At 47.9% G+C, this 27207-nt stretch overlaps 1 protein-coding gene across 1 annotated transcript in view; it reads right to left on the reverse strand.

The window, feature by feature from the left end:
* Positions 1-1430: 1430 nt before the first annotated feature.
* Positions 1431-27207, reverse strand: part of CRB3 (crumbs 3, cell polarity complex component) — a 33675-nt gene continuing 7898 nt past the window's right edge. The window contains exons 2-4 of the mRNA XM_018565697.1: positions 26820-26918; positions 2949-2989; positions 1431-1696 (exon numbers count right to left, since the gene is read on the reverse strand). Coding sequence (XP_018421199.1) covers positions 1493-1696; positions 2949-2989; positions 26820-26880 — 306 coding nt within the window. The 5' untranslated portion in view covers positions 26881-26918 and the 3' untranslated portion in view covers positions 1431-1492. The remainder of the gene's footprint in view (positions 1697-2948; positions 2990-26819; positions 26919-27207) is intronic.

Here is a 27207-nt window from a genome sequence, read left to right on the forward strand (position 1 = left end):
TCATCGAGGGAGGTGAGCTGCCCCCAGCTCATCAGTTCACAAGCACTTTGGTATAATGGATGAAGGTCACGTTCAGCAGGATGGGAAAGGTGGGGGTGGGGTCGCAGTGTCTGTTGCGGTACCCGAGCCGGCACAAATGTCTGATGATCATTACAGAAAACCGGACACAAGCTTTCATTACAAAGTCAGATGGATCGGTACATCCCGGGAGCCCAACGTATATTCGGAACTGCAAGCTTGGGCCTAACACTACCTGAGAATTCCTATTGGCCAGTGAGGCTGCCCATCACCTTAGAAGGGCCAATACTGAGGTTCGGGGGGTCAAGCTCATCCTTGGCTTCTGCAGGAAGTCCAGCTGTTTTATAAGTTTGGATGTACAGTGGACTCTATGCATGTCATCCAGGCACATGGCAGCTAGCACTCCGATGAGATCCTAGAGAATGGATGGGGTGCACTCTCCTAATACTAACTCAGCCTATGACCTATGACCTATGACGTGGGCGTCTGGGCCACGTAGTTGTGTTCAGCTCCTAAGATAACCATGTCATTTTACATAGAGTTCTCTGCTGCAGGTAGATTGGAGCACAGTTTTCTCCTATAGAGGTATACCCTCCTCCATCTACACCAGCCTAATGACAGGCCAATCCGGGATTTTCAGCTGAGCTACAGTTGTCGCTGACCTGTAGGATTTCCATACATTGCCCTAGTGCACGGGTAGGCAACCTCGGCATTCCAGCTGTTGTGGAACTGCAATCCAATGTGCCATTACAAGACTCTGCCAGTCACAGGAATGACGGGATATGTAGTTCCTCCACAGCTGGAGTGCCGAGCTTGCCTTCCCTTGCCCTAGAGCAGGGGTAGCCAAACTCCGGCCCTCCAGCTGTGGTGGAACTACAAATCCCATGAGGCATTGCAAGATTCTCACAGCTACAGACATGACTCCTGGAGAGAGATGCCTCATGGGATTTGTAGTATACAAACCAGTAGCCACCAGTAAATGTAGTAGTCTGCTCTGCTTTCCACCAGTTAGAAGTGGCTGTGGTTGTAAGCCCTACAGACCAGCTTCCTGAATACTGCTCCATGACAAATCACATGCAGACTTGCAGTTCCCTTGTGATGCCCACAGAGGGCGCAGTGACCAGCCTGATGCCAGGCAAAGAAGTCTTCATGGTGGAACATGATCATGGAGGTGCGAGGAAGACACGGACGGAGATGAAGTTTTGTTTCTGGCCCAAGCAGTGACAATGGGAGCCTCACCTGACCTCATACAAAAGCTAATAAATCCGGGTCTGCGCAGCCGGCGGTCCTCACAGTGGCTTTGATGGGGGTACTACTTGGACCTCTGGCAGTCTGCAGTCAGCGGGTGATTTTGTTGAATTCAGTAGTCTCGGCACTCATGGAGTCTCTCTCCAGACCAATGAGAGTCTCTGGGTATCAGTCACTCCCCCCTCCTTGAAATGGAAGTCCGTCCTCAGGACAGGAAGGAAGCCGCTCATATCAGCCGTTCCTCGGGAGGAAGTTTCAAGGCGCTGTTGGGTGGCATCCTGGATCCCACCTGCTCTTCGTTGCTTGGCTTGTACGTCCCCTCTGTCTGCCGCTTCTCCTTTACCTTCACGATGATGAAGGCGAGAATGCCGATTAAAATAAGTCCGCCCACCACTGATGGGACAATAATGGCCGCCAGTCGCTCAGGTTCCTGGAAGAATGAAAGAGAAGCGAGAAAATAAAGCAGCAAGTCAACCGGTGATCTGCTGGTGCCTGCTAGGAAATGCTGCAACTGCACTGATCTCAGATCTGTAAATGAATCAAGGCAACTGGACTTCCTGTATTTTCTTCAAGATGTTTCGCTGGTCATCCGACCAGCTTTCTCAATTCAGATATCTTCTCAGTTTAGCTGGTTGGATGACCAGTGAAACGTCTTCAAGAAAAATACTGCAAGTCCAGATGCCTTGACCTATTTTTTTTTACAGATATACCATGACCTGGATGAATGAGAATCATTTCACACATGTATGGAGCTCAGTTCAAACAACCCAATACCACAACCCACCACCCCCTCCCATGCTCTGGGACGCACCGCAATTAGTGTGAAAATGGGCCCTAAGGGTGGATTGCTCCCCAGTTCCTGCAGCTACAGAGGTCAGTGATGGCTTGTTTGAAGATCATTTACTGCTTGTTAATAGGGCTGCAACAACTAATATATTAAAGGAGAACTATGGGGTCAGGGCTTTTCCCCATAGTTCTCCATAGGGTAACGGGAGGACACAAACTAGCGTCCTCCCGTCACCCTAACCTCAGTATACCGCGAGCTGTAGCTCACGGTATACTGAGACGTCACAGTATACCGCAAGCTACTGCTTGCGCTATACTGAGACGCCACAGCTGAAGCGGATCCCGACAATTATGTCTGGATCCGCCCAGCTGCGTGAGTGACAGCTGGCTCTGCCTATCTAGAGCCAGCTGTACCCGCCCCCTCCCCCGTCCGATCCGCCAGTCAGCGTTGGCGGATCAGAGCGGGGGGGAAACCAGCCCCTCCCCTGTCACGGCAGAGAGCTGTGACAAGATCGGGAGGTGAGCGAACGCCGGTATGTGTTTGCTCACCTCCCGATCTACTGAGCCGACCTGTGACAGTTTCATTGTCACAGGTCGGGTAGAACTATGAGGTGAGTGAAAAGCACTCACCTCATAGTTCTCCTTTAAATCGATAATAATAGATGAGAATAGTTGGCAACTATTCTCATTATCCATTGGTTGTTGTTGGTGAGGGAGGAGAGGGGAGTGTGTTTTTTTCTTTATGCAATCAATTGATTAATCGAAAAAATAAAAATTGGGCAACTATTTGATGAAAATAATCGTTAGCTGCAGCCCTACTTTCATTCACTATCATTTCTAAATTGTTGAATTTCCATAGCTTAGTTCACCATTTGAGGCTAAACTTCCACACTTACCGTTAGCCGGTTCGGGGACGGTGTAGTGGTATCATTGGAAGCTGCAATGAAAACAAAAGATGTTAGTGGACCATTGACCACGGGAACGCAAAGTCGTAAATATGATGCGAGAAGTATAAGAATCGCAACAGCCAACCAGATTTCCCCTTTCGGTAGTGAACTCCAATCAGAACAAACAATGAATGATATTGAGAAGTTGCTGCTGATTGGTGCCATCAGGTGACACAAACTAATCCTTTAAAGCCCAACGTTTCTTCTTGATACATAGATCTACAAGCTCCGGTACGGGGACATTTAGAAAGTAAGACCAGCAACAACCAGAGGGGTTTATCTAGCGGACGGCCATTGGTGCAAAGTGAACCCCCGGGGTGAAACCTCTACTGGCCGGCTTACATGTCTCGCTGGGAAAGGGATCCCCACAAACACCTGAAGCCCGGGACCAGATATGGGATACCACAGCCCAGCGTTTATCAAACTTTCTCCAGTCATTGCTCCCTTTTATACAACATCCTGAGGTACCCCAGTGTAATAAATACGCAAGTGTACAAATGTAAGAGAACGATGTTTGGCCCCCCTCGTCTCGATCCAAAAAAATGCTTTGGTTGGAATTCCACTTCAGAGAAAAACTGGACAAATCCCGTAATTGGAACAAAAATTTTTTTTCTTTGCTTGACGAAAACCTTGGCAGCACTCCATCATGTGGGAGAATGTGCTTTCATAATAACTAGGGATGCACCAATACCAGCTTTTCAGTGTCCTAGTACCAATACCTTGCTTTTGGTACTCGCCAAGACCGGAGCTTCCGCTGGCATGGAGCCAACTTACTGGGCAATCAGAAAGCCAGGCGGCGGGTAATGAAATGCCGCCCATCTTCCTGATTGCCTGCTTCATGTTTGACTGGCTTGATTGTGATTGATCGGGAAACCGGCTTCCCAGTTAATCAGCATTGAGCCGGCTCCCCGGGTGGAGAGTAATGACCCGCCTCCCAGATTTCTGATTGGCCCGGGTACACGGCTTCATGCCGATTGGCTGGAAAGCCAGCTTCCCAGATAATCAGCGAGAAGCCGGCTTCCCGGCCAATCAGGAAGGCGGGTTATTTACTCGCTGTCTGGCTTCCTGTTTTCCCAGAAAGTTGGATCCATGTTCCCCTATGGCACTGCCGGTCAGATAAATTCTTCCTCTGAAAGTTCCGGTTTCTGAGCATTTGGGCGAGTAAGCGAACAAATACTTGATATCGGTGCACCCCTAATAATAACAATCTGATCATTGATGAAACGCCTCTTGCAGGGGATGCTATAAGTTGACTTTAAGCCCTGGTCAGACCTTTAGCAGGAAAAGTGAGCCAATCACATGCGCAGGAATGGATACGGGGACAGTCTGAATACATACAGTTAAAACACTGGCTGATATTCTACCACAACTGGCTTATCTTGCCTAATGCGACAAAGCAACCATGGAAAATATACAAAGCCGGTCAAATGCATTACAGATAAATCCCAAACATCACAAAATGAAGGCTTGCTGAAAACACACAATGGCATTGCTATGGGGGCTTCCATCTTCCATGCCAGTCCCCCATCCCCTCTACTAGGAGTGGATAACCTTGAGAAGGACTGCCAAGTCTTTATTCCTTCACAGAGAAATGATTACTTGGAGCAATGCAGCAATTCCTTCCAGAACACAATGTTTCCAAATATCATTAACCTTCCCAGGCGCCATACCTGGAGGGCAAGCTTAGTACAGGTGAAGTCATGCAACACACAAGTCATGGGCATGGAGGAAATAAAATCCATCTTGCTCAGTAGAAGGTATAGTTTCTGGTAGCACTTAAAAGGCACACTACTCGATTTACAGTTTTTACACTCTCTGCCACCTTAGGAGGAACACTACGTAAATAACAAGGGTGCGCATCATCAGCAACTGCGACATTAAAATAATGCAAAACTGGTATCAGGCGTCCATTATCCCACCACCAGCCTAAACAGAGGACACGGCATGATCTGTACCTAGTAGTAGTTGGTCAACTGGACTTTTGTAATGTTGAAGTTTGACAGTATCATGAGCTCCTTGGATAAGCTTCAAAACCTCTTCAACATACAGACCAAGTCCAGATGAATGTCACTAACTACTACAAGCTATACCATGACCTGGATCAATGAGACCCTTCAAGGTCTCATCGAGGTGGTCTATGGACTTATGCGGTATGTACCAAATTCTAACCTGGCCATTTGAATGTGAAAGCAGAAACCGAGTTCCATTAGGTTAGGGAGTGTTTTCCAATCTTCAGTCACCCAGTTTTGGTGATCCTGCATGGTCTTCATAGATCAGGCAGTGTTTTTCCAATCTTCAGAGACCCAGTTTTGGTGATCCTGCATGGTCTTCATAGATCAGGCAGTGTTTTTCCAATCTTCAGGTCATCCAGTTTTGGTGATCCTGCATGGTCTTCATAGATCAGGCAGTGTTTTTCCAATCTTCAGGTCATCCAGTTTTGGTGATCCTGCATGGTCTTCATAGATCAGGCAGTGTTTTTCCAATCTTCAGAGACCCAGTTTTGGTGATCCTGCATGGTCTTCATAGATCAGGGAGTGTTTTTCCAATCTTCAGTCATCCAGTTTTGGTGATCCTGCATGGTCTTCATAGATCAGGCAGTGTTTTCCAATCTTGAGTCACCCAGTTTTGGTGATCCTGCATGGTCTTCATAGATCAGGCAGTGTTTTCCAATCTTCAGAGACCCAGTTTTGGTGACCCCATGTGGTCTTCAGCTGCTGTGGACTGACTGATGTACTGTACATTCAGAAATGCACTTCTGTACAACAATGCTATAAATAGCTTTTACTTGAGCAGTTCTGACTGTCTTGTCAGCTTGGACATATCTGGTCGTTCCCCTCCAATCTCTCTTGGTAACAATGTGTAACTTGAAGCTCATTGGATGCTTTTGTTTTTTGTACAATTCCTTGTAAGCTCTAGAGAACATGGTGTGTGAAAATGAAAGGAGGTCAGAAGCTTCTCCGATGACAACAGTCATCCCGTGGCCAAAGCCTTTACATCATGCCGCTTCCTCATCTAACAACTGGTCACTTTTTTTTTAAAGGAATGCATATCAACATTAAATGGTGCGTAGTTATTAGAATAGCTGGACCCATTATTTTAGGCAGGCCCGCCTACTCCTAAGGAATGTGCTGTCCTATAGAACAGTCCTGTAGAACCCTTCCAAAACATAAAATGCCGAGAGATATAAATTAAAAAATAAAAAGTTTGGATATCAGTCCCCGTAGGCCTTTCCCTACCCAAACACTTCAAGGCCGAGAGCAACCTGACCCGTTTAGTCTTCCTGGTGAGGCTTCGATGTCTGTTGCGTTGAGAAGCTGAGATAGATGAGAAGCTTTATTCCATTGGAGAGTAAAGGGCATTATAAAATCAGAGTGACAGGCGGCACGTATAGGCACCCACTGATTAAAAGTCTAAGGGCCCGTTCTCACCAGCCCACTAGTGTTCTGCTCCATATAACGTGCTGATGCTGTTGTGCGTTGTGTAGGGGCAGTGTCATGAGTTGTTACAACACGTTGAACCATTTACTTTAAAAGGAGAATTACGAGGAGAGTGAAATACAATTCTCCCCATAATTAGAACAGACGAGCAACACTGAATCTGTCACCGTCAGCTCTATAGACTGGACATAGAGGAAGCTGCAGACTGATGAGTTCATGTGTCACTTCGTTCTCTCCCCTCGTTAGCATGCTCCTTGCACCGCAGCACAGCTGATTGGCTGCTTGTGCTGCTTCTTCCTTCCCCAGAGCTTTGCTGTACAGTGGACTGCAAGAGACTGACACCAAATCAAAATTGGAGGACATATACTACTGTCCTCCTGTGACCCAAAATTTAGCATTATTAGCATACCGCCGATCACTCAGTTCCCGATCTTCTCCCTGCAGAGAACAGTCACCGTCAGTCACCAACCCCTGCAGGGATTCCCCCCCTCCCCTATGCGTTGCTCCAGCTCTGTCTGACTCCAGCTGTCAATCAGGCAACGGGGTGGCTCATGAGAATATTGGAACTTTCCTGGCTGTAGCGCGGCTCTGCACTGTCAGCATACAGCAACAGCCTTCTATATGCTACATTTTGGGTCACAGGAGGACAGCAGTATATGTCCTCCTGTGACCCTAAATAGAACTATGGCAAAAAAAAGGTTGGGGTTGGGGTTCAGTTTTTTAATAAACTGCTTCATTTAACTTTATGCACCACAGCATGTTGTGACGCACTGAGGAGCGTTGGTCTGTGTTTTACGCAGCGCCCACCACACATGTAGGGCACAGAGAACAATTGTGCTGAGCCTGTGTTGATCAATGCACCAGCTGTCAATGTGTCCTCAAGATTGGCATACAACTCCAGCTGCCTATATATGTGGATCTCCGAATCCTCCTGAAGGTGACCTTCTGCTTATGAATATTTTGCGCTGCCAAGACTTGTGGCGGGTTTACAACAGAGATCCTTTCATCTTTGGTGAGACGCTTGCCAAGAGTCTTACTCATCTGGAGGGATGCTGGTAGGAGAATGTTTGTTATTACAACAGTGGCAGTGATGAGGGATCCAAGCTTGGAGCAGTCACAGGAGAGAGGAGAAGGGCTGGGTCCTTGTATCCTCCAAGGCAGAGATGTATGGTTGTATAGGCTGATAGCCAGCGCAGCGTACAAGGCGTACACCCCCTTGTACGCCCCCCCCCCCCCTGCATCTCCTGCATTTGATCATGTATGCAATTTGATGCAACATGGTCAAGCATAGTAGAAGAGTCCCCATGCCCTGGCCGCCTTGCTGGCAGCTCTGCTGTTTACCTCAGGCCGTGGCTTTCTGCTTTTCAGTTTTTTTCAATCATGGCGTCTCAGCAACACATGTGGGCATTACCCAGCACAAGCTACATGCAAATGCAGCCTGCTCCAGACTGACATCCACCCATCAAGGTATTTTGATATTTGCATAACTCCTCACAAAAGCCAGCCTGCTGCTTGCATCAGGACTGAGGGATCTTAAAAGGAGTACAGAGGCAGGATGCTGTGATGTTATCAGGAAACTATGTACAGCACCCTGTTGGCTCCTCCCACCATCTATGATCTGCCTGCATTGCAGAGACCCAGTGATGACATCATTGGGTCTAATTTAAAGGAGAACTATGAGGGGAGTGATTTCCACTCATCCTCATAGTTGGAGCCGACCTGTGACAATGAAACTGTCGCATGTCGGCTCTATAGATCGCGAAATGAGCGCATACCGTCGCCTGCTCAATTCTCGTTCATCGATTTCCTGCAGAGAGCGGTGACCGTCAGTCACCGCTCCCCGCAGGGATTCCCCCCCGCTGTGCGGAGGAACAGACAAGGGAGGGGGCGGGTACAGCTGGCTCTGCCTCTAGACGCTCCTATCCTCCAGCGCTGACTGGAGGAACGGACAGGGGAAGGGGACGGGCACAGCCTCTAGATAGGCAGAGCCAGCTGTCACTCACGCAGCTGGGTGGATCACAACAGTATTGTCAGGGATCCGTCCCGGCTGCGGCGCTGTCAGTATATCGCGAGCAATAGCCCGCTTTATATGGAGCTATGGGTGATGGGAGGACGCTAGTATATATTCTCCTGTGACCCTAAAGAGAACTATGGGATAAAAAAAGTTACCTCATAATTCTCTTTTAAAGGTATGTAATAAAAACAGAAAAGTATTTAGAACTGTATTTAGCATATTGATGAGGAGGGAACGAGGAACCCGGGAAGGGGAAATAGAAGCAGAATAAACTGCATTTTTAAAGCAAAATAAGAATGTAGCCCCAGAGCTCGGCTGCATCGTTCCAAAGTCCAGACATGTCAGGCTGAACTCAGTGACTCCCATTAATATTAAAATGAGAACATGTGAAGGTTTAACTGTACACGGCGGCGTTACACATTACATAGCGTCTTCAGGGTGAAGGTTGCTTTTCTGTGGTTGTCACCATTGTTGGGCTATGGAGTTCTGTTTTAATCCACCAGATTGTAAGCTCTCGGGGGCAGGGCCCTCCGTACCGTCTTGTCTTCCTTATATTGTAAAGCGCTGCGCAAACTGCCGGCGCAATATAAATCCTGTATAATAATAATAATATCCTTTACTTCAACATGACGTCTCATGGACACACAGAAACATTGCCCATTGTTATCCCCCCGGGTGTCCCCGGCACAAAAAGAAAGCGCTAGAAGTGCGGAATATTCATCTTTTTCTGTATTGAGATTTCAGACTGTCGGTGTTCAGGTGTAAACGCACGGCAAGAGCACAGTGTATATAAAAAGTAGGGATGTACCGATACCACTTTTTTAAGACAGAGTACGAGTACCGATCAAGTACTCCCAGATACCAATTACCGATACTTTTTCTTAAAGGGACAGGTCACATTTTTTCTAAAGCAATACAAACTAATTCTTTAAAGGTCACTTTCTTAATATTATGATTCATGAGATGACGAGGGAGCATGACGCCGGCTTCCCGGCCAATCAGAATGTCGGGCGCTGCGTCATTACACGGCGCCCGGCTTCCGGATTTGCTAGCTTTCTGACCAATCGGGAAACCGGGCAGCACGTCATTGCACGCTACCCGGCTTCCTGATTGGCCGGGAAGTCGGCTCCATGCTCTCTCATCACAAGTGACGAGAGAGCATGGAGCCGTTTCCTGGCCAATCAGGAAACCGGGCAGCGTGTAATGATTCGCTGCCCGGCTTCCTTATACAGGAAGTACTCGTGCTAGGTATCGGAGCATTTGGGCGAGTACGAGTACTCACCCAAATACTCGGTATCGGCACCGATACTAGGATCGGTATCGGTGCATCCCTAATAAAAAGAGATGGCGTTGGGCCAGTTATACTCCGGGGATGTACCCTTGTAGTGGGGTTACCCCCGCCCTGAAAGGGTTAGGTGCTCATTTTGTGGGACGCAAAGCAAATTTACTTAACTGATCTTCAGTCCTGCAGTGGTCAGCTCTCTATTGGCTCGAACCCAAGCTCATCAAAATTCAGCAATTGTCAAATAAGCAGGGAGAAAAACAGTCGGCCGAAAACAGTGGCTGCAGCCAGATAGTCACCATTCAGGTATTCAGGAGGCGCGTGTCCCCCTCTGCCACAAAACACAACACTCTGTCCTGAATTTATTATGCTGCAGTTCAGCAACCCCACACTGTCACTGGACATAAGAGGAAGCTGCATCCATGTGTCACTTAGATCTCTCCTCCTGTTAGCATGCTCCTTGGACCACAGCACAGCTGATTGGCTCCTTGTGCTGCTTCTTCCTTCCCGTCGGAGCTCTGCTGTACAGAGGAGACAGAATGTCACTCTACACATGTATAGCTTCATTGCACACCCGACTGAAAAGGCCTGCTGAGATAGGGTGCTACAGCAAAGTGTGGATGGCGCCACCGTGAACAGTAGAGATTATACCATCAGTGCGTCGTATTCAAACATAATACCGCCTCTGTTAGCAAAACCGGGCATGTCAAACACTAAATGCAACGTTTCGGGGCCTGCAAGCGGCCCCTTTATCAGGTAAAGTGACCATTTCCCTATAGAGTCTAGACGCACAATGAAGAAGTGGTCAGGGGCGGGTTTTATTCTGTTGCAGTGCTACATTAGACCAGCAGAAGGAGCAATTTATAAAGTTGAACTCCTAGGAAATCCATCTCGCTGCTGCTGCTGCCTAAGGCCCGGTTCACACCTGGGCGTTTTGTAGCGCGTTCCTACGCTCAAACACCGAAATCCCATTATTTCCTATGGGTATGGTTCCCACCTGGGCGTATTACAGGCCGTATGAACGCGCTACAAAACGCCCTACGCCCAACGAAGTACAGGAGCTTCTTTGGGGCGTATTTGCGTATCCTTTGGGATACAGCCAGGAAGCCCTCGGAAACGCGCATATGTCGCACGTTTTTTAACCGCAAATCGCGGTAAAACCGCGCAGCACGAAACGCGCATATTTGATACGCCTAGGTGTGAACCCAGCCTAAGATTGTCGTGTGATGGAACTGGATAGAAGGGGAATTCCTCCGCACACCTTGCAGCAATCCAGGCCTATGTAGACAATGGTGCTTGTAGTGATGGACACGGATGGCACCGTGCAGACACACTATAGGAAGAGGAATCACCAGCACTCAGTAGAATAATCCAACGTGTCCATTTATTGGACATAGACATCACACAATCACAAGAGCCAACGTTTCGAGACCACGCAGGGTCTCTTCATCAGGGCATAAAGAGTGACAATACACTGACATTTGATAACCACATATATACCTCATGAGGCTTTTGATTATTGGTTTGCCTCATGAGGTATATATGTGGTTATCAAATGTCAGTGTATTGTCACTCTTTATGCCCTGATGAAGAGACCCTGCGTGGTCTCGAAACGTTGGCTCTTGTGATTGTGTGAGGTCTATGTCCAATAAATGGACACGTTGGATTATTCTACTGAGTGCTGGTGATTCCTCTTCCTATAGTGTGATGGAACTGATCGCTCTTCGTATCGTAAACAATTGTTGCCTTTCTAATACAAATACTTGTTTTAACTTTTTTTTTAATCCACGGCTGCTGATCTCCTCCCGCCTCACTGAAAACAAAAAAAAAATTTGGCAGGAGTCGGGTTTTTTGCTGACTCTGCTCAGGACAAACAGGTTTTCCTAGTCAAGTACGCCGATCCTGTGGAGTAAAAAAAAACAAAAAAAAACAGACGTCTACCAGAGCTTTAGGAATGGTTCCTTCCACTGCACCCAGGACGAGGCTAACAGTCAGCTTTCAGATCCCCAAAAATGTGGTCTTATCAACGCTACCCGATATCAATTGCCGTGTGGGCCAACGGCAACCAATAACCGCAAAATCAGCCTGAGCAAATGGCGGATGTACCCGGAGATCTGCTTCCGAGAATCATGAGAACAGTTTAGCTTCAGCAAATGAGGAATCACATAAAGAATTGGATGTCAGTATTATTAGTAATTAAGGGGGGGGGGAGAAGAACTCCAGGAATTATAAAAACGTACCCATGCAATGGTGGGCATACCCCTTCACTGCAAGGGTTAAGTGCTCGTTTCGTCTAGGGGAGTCCAATAAGGCCTGGTTCACACCTGGGTGTTTTACAGCGCGTTCCTACGCTCTGTAAAACGCTCAACATGTGAAAACCAATGAATGCCTATGGGCACGGTTCCCACCTGGGCGTTTTACAGCGTGTAGGAACGCGCTGCAAAACGCCCTACGCCCAAAGAAGTACAGGAGCTTCTTTGGGGCGTATTTGCCGCGCGTATCCATTGGGATACAGCCAGAAAGCCCTTGGAAATGCGCGTTTGTCGCACGTTTTTTTAACCGCGAAACGCGCATATTCGATACGCCTAGGTGTGAACCCAGCCTAAGGCTGATACATCTGCGTGATCCCGGCTTCTGTTGCCGTCACCCCTCCACTCTGGCTGTGGTATCTCCACCAACGTCCTCACATCTAATGCATGTCAACGGACCTGATGATGTCAGCGTCCCTTAGGCTGGGTTCACACCTAGGCGTATCGAATATGCGCATTTGTCGTGCATTTCGTGTCGCGCGATTCGAGGTAAACAAACGCGCCCTTCCGAGGGCTACTTGGCTGTATCCCAATGGAAACGCGCGACAAAAACGCCCCAAAGAAGCTCCTGTACTTTGGGCATAGGACGTTTTGTAGCGCGTTCATACGGCCTGTAATACGCCCAGGTGTGAACCATACCCATAGGAAATAATGGGATTTCGGTGTTTGAGCGTTTTGCAGAGCGTAGGAACGCGCTACAAAACGCCCAGGTGTGAACCGGGCCTTACTGGCAAGGCAAGCCACTCTGCTGTTCCCTTATAGCAATCTAACCCACCAGCAAGTGTTTGGAGTGTGAGTAGAAACCAGAGTACCCAGAGGAAACATACAGGAAGAACATGCAAACTCCATGCAAGCAGTGCTGCAAGGCTGAAGCGTTAACTACTAAGCCACTGGGCTGCACAATACCGCCTGATCCAAGATCCGATTGGACAATGATGGTGCAGCGCTAGAGTGATGAGATCTGCCAGTATCTGATCGGCCTTATCTACCAACACCTAATGGGGCCTCCTCTATGATAAGGAGAGTAAAAAGGAGGGTGACAGATTCACTATATGAAGGTGATGCTCTAGTCTACAGACTGAACCTCTAAATAAGTTTACTGAACAAAGAGCCTTTAAATTAGAAGAATTGATGGAGCAACACAAAGTAATTGCAGGTTGTGATAGTCATAAATCATCAAGGTGTGTCGCAATGGAAGAAAGCCAATTACTGGGTTGTGAATGCGTGCAATCAACTTCCTGAGGATTACAATGTAATAAAAGGCTGTGTGTACAAACAACCGACAGATATATATATATTATATGACCTTCCCAGTCACATGATCACACATGTCCTGTCCCTAGGTCACTAGCTATACAGAGGCTGTGAACAATACCTGCAAAGCCATGGGCAGACCATGTGTACTGGAGGAGAATGGCGATGAGGGTGCCCGGGGGAGTTGTATGCTTTTAACTTTGATTTGGTCTCTCAGGCCAATGCAGTCGAAAACGTAGTGAAGACCAATCAAAAAACCACTAGGTTCCATCGGAAGATAAAAATGATTGTTTCATCAAAGGATCAGATTATTATTACTATACGGGATTTATATGGCAGCAACAGTTTGTGCAGAGCTTCACAACATACGGGGAGACAATACAATACAATTACAATACAAAATAATTAGAAGGACCCCGAGCCCCAAGAGCTTACAATCTACAAGGACGGGCAAGGAATACAGAAGGGAACTGGAGGGATGAGCTGATTGAAGAAGTAGATGTGCAGTTTCTAAGAGAAGGTGGAATAGGCTTCCCTGAGGAGGTGAGTTTTCAATGATCGCTTAAAGGTAGAAAGATTGGGAGATAGATAGGTTGTGGTAGAGAGTTCCAGAGGATGAGAGAGGCTCCGGAGAAGTCCTGAAGGAGAGCATGGGAGGAGGTGATGAGACACCTAGAGAATAGGAGGTTTTGAGAGAAGTGAGAGGAATTGGGAGATAGCCAGCTACGTTGTGGGAGTTCCAGAGGATGAGAGAGGCTCTGGAGAAGTCCTGAAGGAGAGCATGGGAGGTGGTGATGAGACACCTAGAGAATAGGAGGTTTTGAGAGAAGTGAGAGGAATTGGGAGATAGCCAGCTACGTTGTGGGAGTTCCAGAGGATGAGAGAGGCTCTGGAGAAGTCCTGAAGGAGAGCATGGGAGGTGGTGATGAGACACCTAGAGAATAGGAGGTTTTGAGAGAAGTGAGAGGAATTGGGAGATAGCCAGCTACGTTGTGGGAGTTCCAGAGGATGAGAGAGGCTCTGGAGAAGTCTTGGAGGTGAGCATCGGAGGAGGTAATGGAGTTAGACAGCAGTAGGTCTTGGGAAGAGCGCAGAGGACGTTTGGGCGATACCTTGAAATGAGGTTGGAGATGTAGCCTGAGGGCAGATTTCTGGATGGCTTTGTATGTTAAATTAGTATTTTCAATTTGCGCTATTGGAAGCTAGTGGAGGGACTGGCAGAGAGGGGTGATGGCCATTGAGCAGCTGGAAAGGTGGAGGAGTCTGTAGGGGGATTGCATGTGTAGAAGAAGGGTAACGAGAAGGGAGTTGCAGTAGTCGAGGAGAGAGATGACCAGAGTGGATTAGTAAGGTAAGGTTAGGAAGTATTAAGAAGGGACAGAGTTTGGAGATGTTACGTAGATTAAGATAGAAGATATTGGTCAGCGATTGGATGTGGGTGGGGCCTGAAGGACAGGTCAGAGTCCAGGATTACACCGAGCACCCTAGCGTGTGACTCATAATTGTGTTATTGATCTCTATGAAGAAGTCAAGGGAGAGAACACATGGGGGAGGAAATATTAGGAGCTCAGGAGGAAGTGGTGCGACATCCCCACTGATAGGTCAGAGAGTAGGTTAGTGATGTGTGATGAGAAGGAGGAGTAGAGATAGATCTAAGTGTCCTCGGCATAGAGATGGTATTGGAAGCCATGGGAGATCACCAGATGACTAAGGGAGGATTATTGATACATTATCCGGATTAATCCACATAGATAACCCTCGTGTTCAAAATCAAACATATCAACGTTGGGTTGGACTTCTAAATACATTCCTAATAAGAACTGGTTTGGACCCGATTGGTGGTTGAAGAGAAATAACATTTGGATAGTTCAGGTTCTTACTCCTTACAGAGTATCCAACTTTGGTTCTCCACCCAAAACTTTCCTGTGCAGCTCTGATTCCCATTGGTTGTTCCAGGGAGGACCTCTTATAGTGACCCTAATCTGGCCTACAATGGTCAGAACTGAAATGATATATTCATCTCCATATTGGATTTCTATGATCTCTATGCTAACAATCTGAACAACCTTGAAGTGTGAAAACGTACTCTCTGAAGAATCCCACACATTTACTTCCTGGAACCTGGTGACACATACTCACTATGTTCTGTGAATGTGCACCGCAGTGTCACCCAATTCACAGAGCCTGCTGTCTGAATAGAAAGGTGCTGAAGAGAAGGCGTTTCAGGAGGGACATCATCACTGCACGCAGGCAGCAAGGCACCATGGGATAGGTAAAAGGAATGAGCAGAGGAAGGACTGCTAACATTGCAGAGAATCCCAGAAGTTGTTGAAAGAGACAGCCAGCAGATGGGCAGCGTTCACAACATGAAGGACATTTAACGGCGTATTAATACAGAGAGCATTCATTTGGGTCTTTTATAGGAGCTCAGCTTTAAAGAGAACCTGTCATGGCTGAACCTATGCAGGAACCTGAATATTCAGTCAATACATTTTGTAATTATGAAGAATTTCTTTCACATTAGTTGGCTTTACTTTGTAGGAGGTGATACGTGAGATGGAAGGTCAGAGGTCACGCAAGTCAGACAACAGCTGCCTGCCGCTTACCTGACCTCACATTCTACCCAGCTGGAAAGAGCGGATGGGTAGTCTGGCAAAATCAGCTGACCTCCGAGCATTCTGATTGGCTCTGCAACAGCAGCTGCCCTGACAGGTGTCCTTTATCCGACTTGGAGAGAAGTTAATGCCCTTTGAACGGAGACATGGGGATTGATCTGAAGACAAACGCTGGCTACACACTGAAGTCTGACCAGCGTGTGGCCCCCTTGGGGTTCCCCATTCGACAACAGACAATTTTTGCAGCGGACTTTTCTCGAAGGTGCCGGTTGTAAAATTCTCAGCCAATCAGCTGCAGGCACTATTCCGATATTGATAGCCCGGCATGGGGGATCCCCCCCTCCACAGTTTAGCATGCAATGGGGACCTGGGCCTTTTTTTGGGGTCACGTTTAATCCTGTGGGGCCGAGTGAGAGCCTTGTGTAAGCTCTGACATCATAGGCAGCAGAGGGAAGGTTGGTAGAAGTGGGACAGGGTTGGGCTAGTAGAAGGCTCTGTTATTTGGCCAGAATGCAAAAAGCGACGGGTAGGAAACTCCGGCCCTCCAGCTGTGGTGCAACGACACTTCCCATAAGGCATTGCAAGACTCTGACAGCCACAGGCATGACCCATCAGGCAGATGCATGATGGGATTTGAAGTTTCAGCACAGCTGGAGGGCCGGAGATTGCCGACACCTGCGGTATAGGAGGGTGGGCTGACAAGCTCAGGAGGGCAAACAGGAGGCGAGGGCAGGGGCTCACAGGCGGCGGGCTGTGTTGTCACCCGCATTATGCAATGCAGCCATAGAACGCGCCAGGGGTCGGGGAGGATCACATGGGTGTGAAGTGCATTCCCTTGTCAGGTATCGCCACGGTGTACTGTACCTTTTATCATATTCTATTGTCCATCGTGTACCAAACATACAGACAAAACACATCGCTCACCATACAGGAGACGCCACAATGCAGCCACCAGGATGAGGGACGTTCCACCTCACTTATGGAAACAAATGTCACATCTCATTACAAATGACATTTTCTTCCCGACCTGCCAATGTAAATATGACATCTGCCCACATCCTGTATACAACACAGACAGGAAGTGCTCATACAGGCGGGGTCTGATTAAATCTGAACTCCAGAATAAGTAAATATTGTCCTCATACAAGAGTCCTGTGTGTTCTTCCTGAATCTTGGTGAGCTGTGTGTGTTTCTTCCAGATCTGTGTAGTCATCCAGTGTGACACTCGGAGCTTGCTGTATTAAAGACCGCTCACTACTCCTCTCTCTCCTTGTGCAGTGTCGCTGGTCTTGTCTCCGCCCACTCCTGTAATAAGGACCGGTCACTGCTGCTCTCTCTCCTTGTGCAGGGTGACTGGTCTTGTTTCCACCCCCTCTTGTAATAAGGACCGGTCACTGCTGCTCTCTCTCCTTGTGCAGGGTGACTGGTCTTGTTTCCACCCCCTCCTGTAATAAGGACCGCTCACTGCTGCTCTCTCTCCTTGTGCAGGGTGACTGGCCGTGTCTCCGCCCCCTCCTGTAATAAAGAACAGTCTACAGTTTCTGGACCAGATCTGGTCCGGAAAATGGTGTGAACCTGCCCGCAGTTCCAGTGCATACCAGACCAGACAAAATGAGACATGCGGCATGTTTCTGGTCTGGAAGGGACTGCGCTGGTGTGAACAGAGGCCAGAAATAGCATAGGGATACATTAGGATGCATTTTGGGTCCTGAAACAATCTGGTCTGGAGATGATCTGGATGTGGTGTGAATGGGCCCAAGGCTACGTTTACCTTTTGGACCAGGTTTCATCCACATTCGGGGTACAACATGAATCATGGTCACATCGGCACCCCCCACCCTCCTGCCACTTAAAGTTCCTCTCCCTGCAGGCCTGGAATACAACTGCGGTGACATCACTGCACTTGTAGTCCACTAACTCTTCCTTCCGTCTCTTTTCGTCCCTTGGAATGTACATGGACGGGAGGGATATTGTACGTATCATCTGTACCTTGGAATGGGTGGAAGGGAGAGTCTGCAGGAGCCAGAGCATTGCACCAACCATCCATTGATCGCGGCTGAAATGCTTTGCTGGCTGGCAACGTAGGGGCATCCAGCAGCACACACCGCCAGTCACGGACACAGAGCCAAGAGAACTGAGCCAGAGCGGTTATATGAGAACTAGAGAGCCAACCACAAACCAGGTCCATAGACCGCACTGTGGATGGGATGTGGTGACGTTGGATAAACATTTCATAGACTTGGCTGCAGTGTTGGTTGGATTGCAGCGTAGTGCTCAGTATACACAACTCTGACATGAGTTTTCACGGAAGCCCTTATGACTACATGAATTGAAGTAACAATTCTTCACACAGCAAGTAAAAGAATGTTCCCTCCACCCCCACAATGTTCTTCAGTGCTGGATTAAGACTAAGACCGTGACTAGCTGCTCCGGCTAACACAGTCATTTCCATCTGAGCAGGTTGTTATTAATGAATACACATCTACTACAGTACTCCGAGTTCCTGGTTCACTATGTCCTGTAAGAGCACCCAGTACTCCCCGCGTGGGTTCTGGTTCACCATGTCCTGTAACAGCACCCAGTACGGGTCCTCAGCTTTCACCATGTCCTGTAACAGCTCCCAGTACGGGTCCTCAGCTTTCACTATGTCCTGTAAGAGCACCCAGTACTCCCTGCATGGGTTCTGGTTCACCATGTCCTGTAACAGCACCCAGTACGGGTCCTCTGCTTTCACTATGTCCTGTAACAGCACCCAATACTCCCAATACGGGTCCTCAGCTTTCACTATGTCCTGTAACAGCACCCAATACTCCCAGTACGGGTCCTCAGCTTTCACTATGTCCTGTAACAGCACCCAATACTCCCAGTACGGGTCCTCAGCTTTCACTATGTCCTGTAACAGCACCCAATACTCCCAATACGGGTCCTCAGCTTTCACTATGTCCTGTAACAGCACCCAATACTCCCAGTACGGGTCCTCAGCTTTCACTGTGTCCTGTAAGAGCACCCAGTACTCCCCGCATGGGTTCTGGTTCACCATGTCCTGTAACAGCACCCAGTACGGGTCCTCAGCTTTCACTATGTCCTGTAAGTGCACCCAGTACTCCTAGTATGGGTTCTCAGCTTTCACTATGTCCTGTAACAGCACCCAATACTCCCAGTATGGGTCCTCAGCTTTCACTATGTCCTGTAAGTGCACCCAGTACTCCTAGTATGGGTTCTCAGCTTTCACTATGTCCTGTAACAGCACCCAATACTCCCAATACGGGTCCTCAGCTTTCACTATGTCCTGTAACAGCACCCAATACTCCCAATACGGGTCCTCAGCTTTCACTATGTCCTGTAAGAGCACCCAATACTCCCAGTACGGGTCCTCAGCTTTCACTATGTCCTGTAACAGCACCCAATACTCCCAGTATGGGTCCTCAGCTTTCACTATGTCCTGTAACAGCACCCAATACTCCCAGTATGGGTCCTCAGCTTTCACTATGTCCTGTAACAGCACCCAATACTCCCAGTATGGGTCCTCAGCTTTCACTATGTCCTGTAACAGCACTGTAGCCCTCAGTACTCCCAGTTTGAACTTTCACAATGTCCTCTTATAGCACCCAGTGCTCCTAGCTCAAGTGCTGTTTCAGTATGCCTAGTTATGGCACCCAGTAACTCCTAGCTCGGATTCTGAGCTTCCACTATGTCCTCTTATAGCACCCAGTACTCCCAGCTCAGGTCCTGAGCATACACTATGTCCTCTTATAGTACCCAATGCTCATAGTTCAGGCCCTGAGCTTTCACTATGTCCTGTTATAGATCACAGTACTTCTCGCTCGGATGCTGATTCAGTATGTCCTGTTATAGCACCCAGTACTCCCAGTTCGGGTTCTGAGCTTTCACTATGTCCTCTTATAGCAACCAGTACTCCCAGTTCGGGTTCTGAGCTTTCACTATGTCCTCTTATAGCACCCAGTACTCCCAGTTCGGGTTCTGAGCTTTCACTATGTCCTCTTATAGCAACCAGTACTCCCTGTTCAGGTGCTGAGCTTTTACTATGTCCTCTATAGCACCCAGCACTCCCACCTCGGTCCCTGAGCTTTCACTATGTCTAGTTATAGCACCCATTACTCCCAGGTTGGGTTCTGAGCTTCAACTATGTCCTCTTATAGCACCCAGTACTCCCAGTTTCACTATGTCCTGTTATAGATCACAGTACTTCTCGCTCGGATGCTGATTCAGTATGTCCTGTTATAGCACCCAGTACTCCCAGTTCAGGTTCTGAGCTTTCCCTATGTCCTCTTATAGCACGCAGACGGTCGGATATGCAGAAAGGTTATTTAGTGGCAGCGACGCACAAACACTTTATATAGGCCAGCTGTGAACTTGGCAGCCGATCCCATGAGGAATTCCTGTCTGCAAATCCTTTCAGCTTTAAGAGTGGCGTACTGGTTTATGTTCATTAATAATAAACCATCTGACACTTAAAAACACATTTCCCAACACTCCTCTCACCGGTGCTCAGAACTACAGCATATCCAATATCTGCAGAAGCCAATCCAACTACGCATGACGGGACGCAGACTGATCCCCATGCTAGGGGACAGGCCTGACATATCTCATTTCTCCGGCTCTAGCCAGGCCTTACAGGGAAGCTAAAGACAATTTTAGGATTTTGTGGAAGGGTTAGACATCCTGTCAGGTCCCTGATGAGGAGCTTTATCCTCTCGATTTGTCCTGATGACCATTGTCCACAGAGAAAATAAAGAACTTGAGTTGAAAGACAACAGGGATAGAGGGGAAAGCTCCCAGTGAGGACATTTCTGTTGACAACTAGGGCCTGGTTCACACATGTGCGTTTTACAGCGCGTTCCTACGCTCTGTAAAACCCAATGATTGCCTATGGGCACGGTTCCCACCTGGGCGTTTTACAGCGCGTAGGAACGCGCTGCAAAACGCCCTACGCCCAAAGAAGTACAGGAGCTTCTTTGGGGCGTGTTTGCCGAGCGTATCCATTGGGATACAGCCAGGTAGCCCTCGGAAACACGCGTTTGTCGCGCATTTTTTTTTACCGCGAATCTCGGTAAAAACGCACGGCACAAAACGTGCGACAAACGCGCATATTCGATACGCCTAGGTGTGAACCCAGCCTAAGACATCGCACAGCTGTGTCATCCATTGACAGAGCCATTCAATGGGATCTGTGAATGGGACAACTACAACTCTGATCTGCCACCATGGCGGAGGGACTTGCACTGGCAGAAGTTCAGTGACATCACCAGACGTGTAATTCATCACTGACTTCCCCATTACCATAAAATAAGGTCTGCACCTCCGTACAGACCTGGGGCTGCCATGTGCACAATGTAGGAGGAGTCTGTTGTACACCTACAACACAATGATTGCAGCTGCAATGCTTTGCAAGCTTCAATGCAAACATTGAATTAATACCATGTCTTTAAAGCAAACCTGTTCTTAAGGTGCCCATACACCTGCCGGTTATCGTACGATAATCGCGGGAGATCCCGCGATCGTACGGTAATTGGCAGGTGTATGGGCAGCGTGCGACCGCTTCTACTGGAAGGTCGTACGACCTTCCTCTTACGAGCACGCTTGAAAACCATACGATTTTCGGCGGGTTGGTGGCGTGGTCGGAAGATGAATGCCGCAAGCGCACGCTGCCTGCTCAGCACTGCAATCATCGGAAGCCCTCCCCTCAGGGGGGGCGGGCTTACGATGATCGCAAGTACGATCTGCCTGTCCAAGATGGGCAGATCGTACGAAATTTTAATGGCCTTACAACCAACGCACAACGAAAGTCGTGCGATGGTTGTAAGGTGTATGGCCACCTTTAGAGTGTGGTAGTTGCCTTGTTGAACCTCCTCTCTTACTGCAAGTGTATCAGACGGACCCTGGTTGGCTGCAAACAAGACTCTCCGTGATCTCTAATGACATGAAACACCTGCAATGCTACCAGTATGCAGAAGCAATGTGATCGCCATCTGAGTGACCGATTACCACGCTCAAGTGCTGTCACATTACGGGTAGGGATAGATAAAAGTGCAAGTTTGGACTTTTGTAAAGACAGAATTTATGCAGAGAAAAATGAGTGGCTGGACAGCCAGGAGAAGGCCAGCAGGCCCGCTTATGGTGCCTTCTGAAAAGAAAACCGGTTTCATTGTCCGAAATGGAGTTAAAGTAGACCTTGACCCCCATTTACCAAAACAAAAAGTCACATCAGGTGCATGCTCTGTATGCTGATATGAAATCATCTTACATTCATATTTTTCTTTTACTTACAATTATTATTATGTATTTTTTTATACTTCCTGGTCCTCTTGGGCATTAGTGATGTAATGTGCCCAGGCGTTGCATCCTGGGAAGGTTACATCAGCAGAGCATTGCTGGGAAACCTCACGAGATCTCAAGGAAAGGCATTTCCCTCCCCTGAGATGACGTGCATGGTCACATGTCCTAGTCACATGTGCCAGAGTACTAGGAAGTAAAGGGAGATGGAGTCATCTGCCCTTAGTAAAAATGGCCGCTGTGAGAAGACTGGGGAAGAAAATAAAAACAAGGTATGCCAAGAATACAAAGCCGGCAATTATCTATAAGCATGTGTGTGCAGATTGTCATCACTAAACATTTCTAATAAAGGTGGTACCATTGCTGGGAAATCTCACAAGATCTCAAGGAAAGGCATTTCCCTCCCCCGAGATGATGTGCATGGTCACATGTTCTAGTCAAATGTGCCAGAGCACCATGACGTAGGAGGATATGGGGAGTGTTCAGGTGTTCCATAACCAGAAGTACCGGGACTATCCCTGAGGCCGAAGGGTGGATCTGGGCAGAGGACTGCAGTAAGGAAGGTAAGTAAAAGGTAGCAGAGGGTGCCTTTCACACAGAGCGGGTGGTGGTGGTTTCTATCCCCTGCAAGCATCCATTAATTGAAACATAAGCTGAAAGGAACATGGAGGCTGCCATGGCTGGCCTTGTGAAATCACTAATTACTCTCTGCTTCTCGTTTCAGGGTTTTCCCACCAACAGGAACAAGCATGCAAATCATGAAAGTCAGAACTCCTCACCGGCATACTTCCTTCACGACAGTGATTTGGAAAACACGGCAATTAAAGGATTAATATGATCAACAGGCAATTATCCCCTTAATAAGGAGGTCAGTAGGAGTATTATTCTTATGACAGATTACCAAACGTCACACTTCCAGATTACTCAGGCCTGCACCATCAGAACAAGTACAGCATCTCCTTCCTCATCGTCCTCCCTCCCAGCGCTGCGTTTATTACAGGTGCATTTCAAGGGCCCATTCACACTACTGCACGACGTTAACACAGGTTGGTGCAATGCATTCTGAATGGCATCCCAGCAGACCTTCCCAGTGCATGTGTCACGCACCGTGCTGCTGAAGATGCTGCATGCCTCCGGGCGAGTTTAACTTTCTTATTTTAGCTCCCTAGACAAAATGAGCACTTAACCCTTGCAGTACAGGGGTAGCCCCACTGCAAGGGTTGAGATCCAATTTGCCCAGAGTTCTGCTTTAAAGCCTAACTTAGAGATAAAATAACTAGGGATGTCCCGATACCGATACTCGTATCAGTATGGGGACCGATGCTAGTATCGGGGCCGATACAGGGCATTTTCACAAGTACTTGTGAAAATGCCCCGATACATAGCGCCGATACCGGCACTTTCATTTTTAAAATAGTTCCAGGTTGCCCTTAGGTACCGCGCTTGTTGGGGTCCTCTGGGCAGCTAAACGAGGACCTCACAGAAGCTCCTCCCACAACACGGACACGAGAGCGACAGGGGATGACACTCTCGCACAGCGCCGACCAACGAAGGACCACGCTCCTGTGAGTTGCTTTTGTATGTGGCAGCTGTGACAGGGCTGGCAGCGGGCGTGATACGGGAACATGGGACAGGTTGGAAGAAGCAAGGAAGACATGTAACTCTATTTCTGCAGTGTACTGGTCCTGGAACTGTGTACTATGGATCATTGAACCGTTTAATGATCCATAGTACACAGTACACACACCCAGCACACTGCAGAAATAGTTACAATTCTCCCAAGCTAACCTGAACAGCTTAAAATGTAACTCATTCACGTTAGCAGGGAAACATTGTAACTACTTCTGCAGTGTGCTGGAAGTGTGTACTGTGTACTATGGATCCTTTGCTATAACCCATTCAAGTTAGCGGGGGAGAATTAGAGCTCTTTAAATGATCAGGTTGCAGAAACAGAGTAACAATTCTCCCTGCTTCTTCCAATCTGTCCCACTTCCTCCAAATAAACCCGAAGTTATACAAAGTATTGCTGATAGGAAGCAAAGACTGAGACATCAGATTGGATGTGGGAAATATTATGAACACGCTCCACAAGAAACTGCCCTAAAATCATCAGTCTGTATTGGTTTAGAAAAAAGGAGGCAGAGAAAGGGTTACAGTTCTCCTCCCTGACAGACGACGTGACTCGCATACAAATTACGCTGCAAACTTTACATTATGTAGAAACCACAAAGAGGAGAGAGGAGACAAAAAGGACAAATTCATCCCAATCACCTCACTCTATACCGGTATTATAACCAAGTGGACTCTACAGCAGGGGCGGGCAATTCATTTTCCAAAGGGGCCACATGAGAAACTGGGACTGTTGTGGAGGGTTGAACCATTTGAATGGCACCCCGAACGCACCTCCTGGCGATATCGCAATACCGTGCGTTGCTGTGTGATTGAAAAAAGTAGTGCATGCAACACACTTGACACACTAAACACACGATAGGTGCACTGCTCGGTACCATACATGAATGGCATGAACACGGCCTGACTGAAGCTTTGTTGTCCCCACATAGTATGTGACACATACTTAATTTTACTCGACAGGCCAGGGGAGAGTTTCGGGAGATGGAGCTGCAGGAGAGGACAAAAGAAGATTCACTTCCGTCCTCCTGTAATGCTGGGAGCAGGAAACAAATTTGATGTTACTGGTTGTTAGGACCGCCCAGTGGTCCTAGCAACCAATGACTGCAGAGGAGGAAGACCCATGACATCATTGGTTGCTAGGATGCCCCCGGTCCTAGCAACAAACGACTGAAGAGGAACGTGATCTGGACACGGACCAATTGTCGACCTGCAATGGGCTATGGCTTGCAGTGGATGCACCCGCCTTGGAGGCCGGCTCATCCACTGTCAGCCAGCCATAACCGAGCGCAAGTCAGCAATTGGTCCATGTCTACACCACAGGCCAGACAGGATCTGCAAAGGGCTGGATATGGTCTGCGGGCCTAAAAATGCCCAGGTCTGCTCTACAGTAATACAATTTTTTTTAAAGCAACACTTTCAGGAAAAATATGAAACCAATGGCCACCTATACAAGATTACCTGTTATAATTACCAGTCCGATAGGCGGCAGCTCTAGTGTTCGCTCTTGAGGAGCTATAGCTGCCACCAGCATCCGACACTTTAGCTTGTGTTGGATAATTGGTCAATCGCTGTGCACTGTGGGTATCCCCAACGGGCGCTACCTCACTATTGTATTGTCTACTTACATAGCATCGCATGGATGAAGACACAGTGCAGAGCAGGGGGGACGGGGGGGGGGGGGGCAGCATCTGACACACCTGGAAGTGTCAGGTACTAGGGACAGTCGTAGCTTGGGAAAAAAGTGAAGATTAAAGCCATCACCTGCCAGACAGGTATCACATGCTGGGTTCAAGTTTTTGCTACAGCAATTTGGTCACTTTAAGGTTGATTTGGGTTTTTACCCCTTCAAGGCTTACTTACAGCACAGTGCCACTGTTATACATGCGGACAGGGGTGCGGACCGCTCCATATGCAGTTTGCAAATAGAACAATGTTGAGCTACGTTACTGATGGCATGAAAAGCCAAGCGAGACAATTGCCTGGAGGGTTTTGTTGTCTTCTGGACCAAAATTGACTTGAATGTTTTTTCACTTTCTAAGAGACCAGTTCCAGGATTATTTCCACAAGCCACAGCCTCTACGTATTACCCTCCCTGAACACCTCCCCACTGCCTCCTTATCCCAAATCATTGGTCACATAGCTGAACACTACATCCAAAGTAGAAGTCATGTGACTACTTCTACCTCTTCCTCCCCTGCTTTAGCATTTCTATGTGGTTGGGTTTGAATAGAACTTGCAGGTCCTCATGTTTGGACATTCACGATGTCTGGAAATGACTGCTCTGTCTTCACTGCTGAAAGACTGCTGTCAATCCACTGAGAGCGCGACTTTGCTTATTCATCTCCTCACGGCTTGAAGTGATGTCTACAGTAGGCCCGGGAAGCATGACATGCTTCCCGTATTTCGTGTGGAAAACAGGAATCCGCGGGGCTGCAGGAGGTCTACAGGAGTTTGCAGGACTACAGGAGGTCTATAGGAGTTTGCAGGACTACAGGAGGTCTATAGGAATTTGTGGGGCTACAGGAGGTCCACAGCACTTCACAGGGCTACAGGTGGTGTGGCAATGATGGTCAAAGCCAAAAAGAAAAAGGTCGAAGGAATCAGTGTGGACCTCTGCCACTGCATGCAGTCAGTTACAGCTAATAATAAGCTTGTGCCCCCATCTTGCATGTTTATTCCAGATCAGCGACATCCTAAGTAGTAGAACCAGGATCAGCAGAGAAGCCCTAAATGCCTAAATGCGCCTTTTACAAAAATAACTTTAGTCCTGAACATGAACTGATAAAAATCGTTTTTAAAAAAGTCAGTGTTCCCTGGTCCCAGCGGCAGGGTTGCCACACAGATGGACATGACAGAGACAGTTAGGACATCATTCTTCGCTGTGCATAGGTCACTTAGCTGGCTGTCATGAATTACAACACAATACAGCACTCATCTCAGTGATAGAAGGTAAAGTAATGATCTGAACCTTTACATTACTCACCCAGAACCAGTGACAGGTAGGTGACAGCTGTGAGCAGGACTGGAAATACGGGAGAATCCATCGGTGACAGACGTACACTAACCGAGCCAGCGGGAGCAGCTGCTGAGAAAAGACAAAGAAATATTAAGTATGACTGCGAAATATAATAAAAATAAGAATAAAATGACGGCTGGATGTCAGCCATCTGAGGAATACAAGATTACAGCAATGGGTCACTCTGTGCAATTACCACCACACCCAGCTACATCAGTATATGCAACACGGACTGTGCAACACAAGACTCTGACTTTTGTAGAGCTACAAGGCCCAGCGTGATATACTTCTATGTCTCTAGTAGTGATGGGGCGGGGCTTGGTGCACACTCAGGTTGCCCTAACCCGCTCAAAAC

The sequence above is a fragment of the Nanorana parkeri genome, unplaced genomic scaffold (assembly GCF_000935625.1).
Source record: "Nanorana parkeri isolate BGI_ZX_2015 unplaced genomic scaffold, ASM93562v1 scaffold874, whole genome shotgun sequence".
Lineage (NCBI taxonomy): Eukaryota > Metazoa > Chordata > Amphibia > Anura > Dicroglossidae > Nanorana > Nanorana parkeri.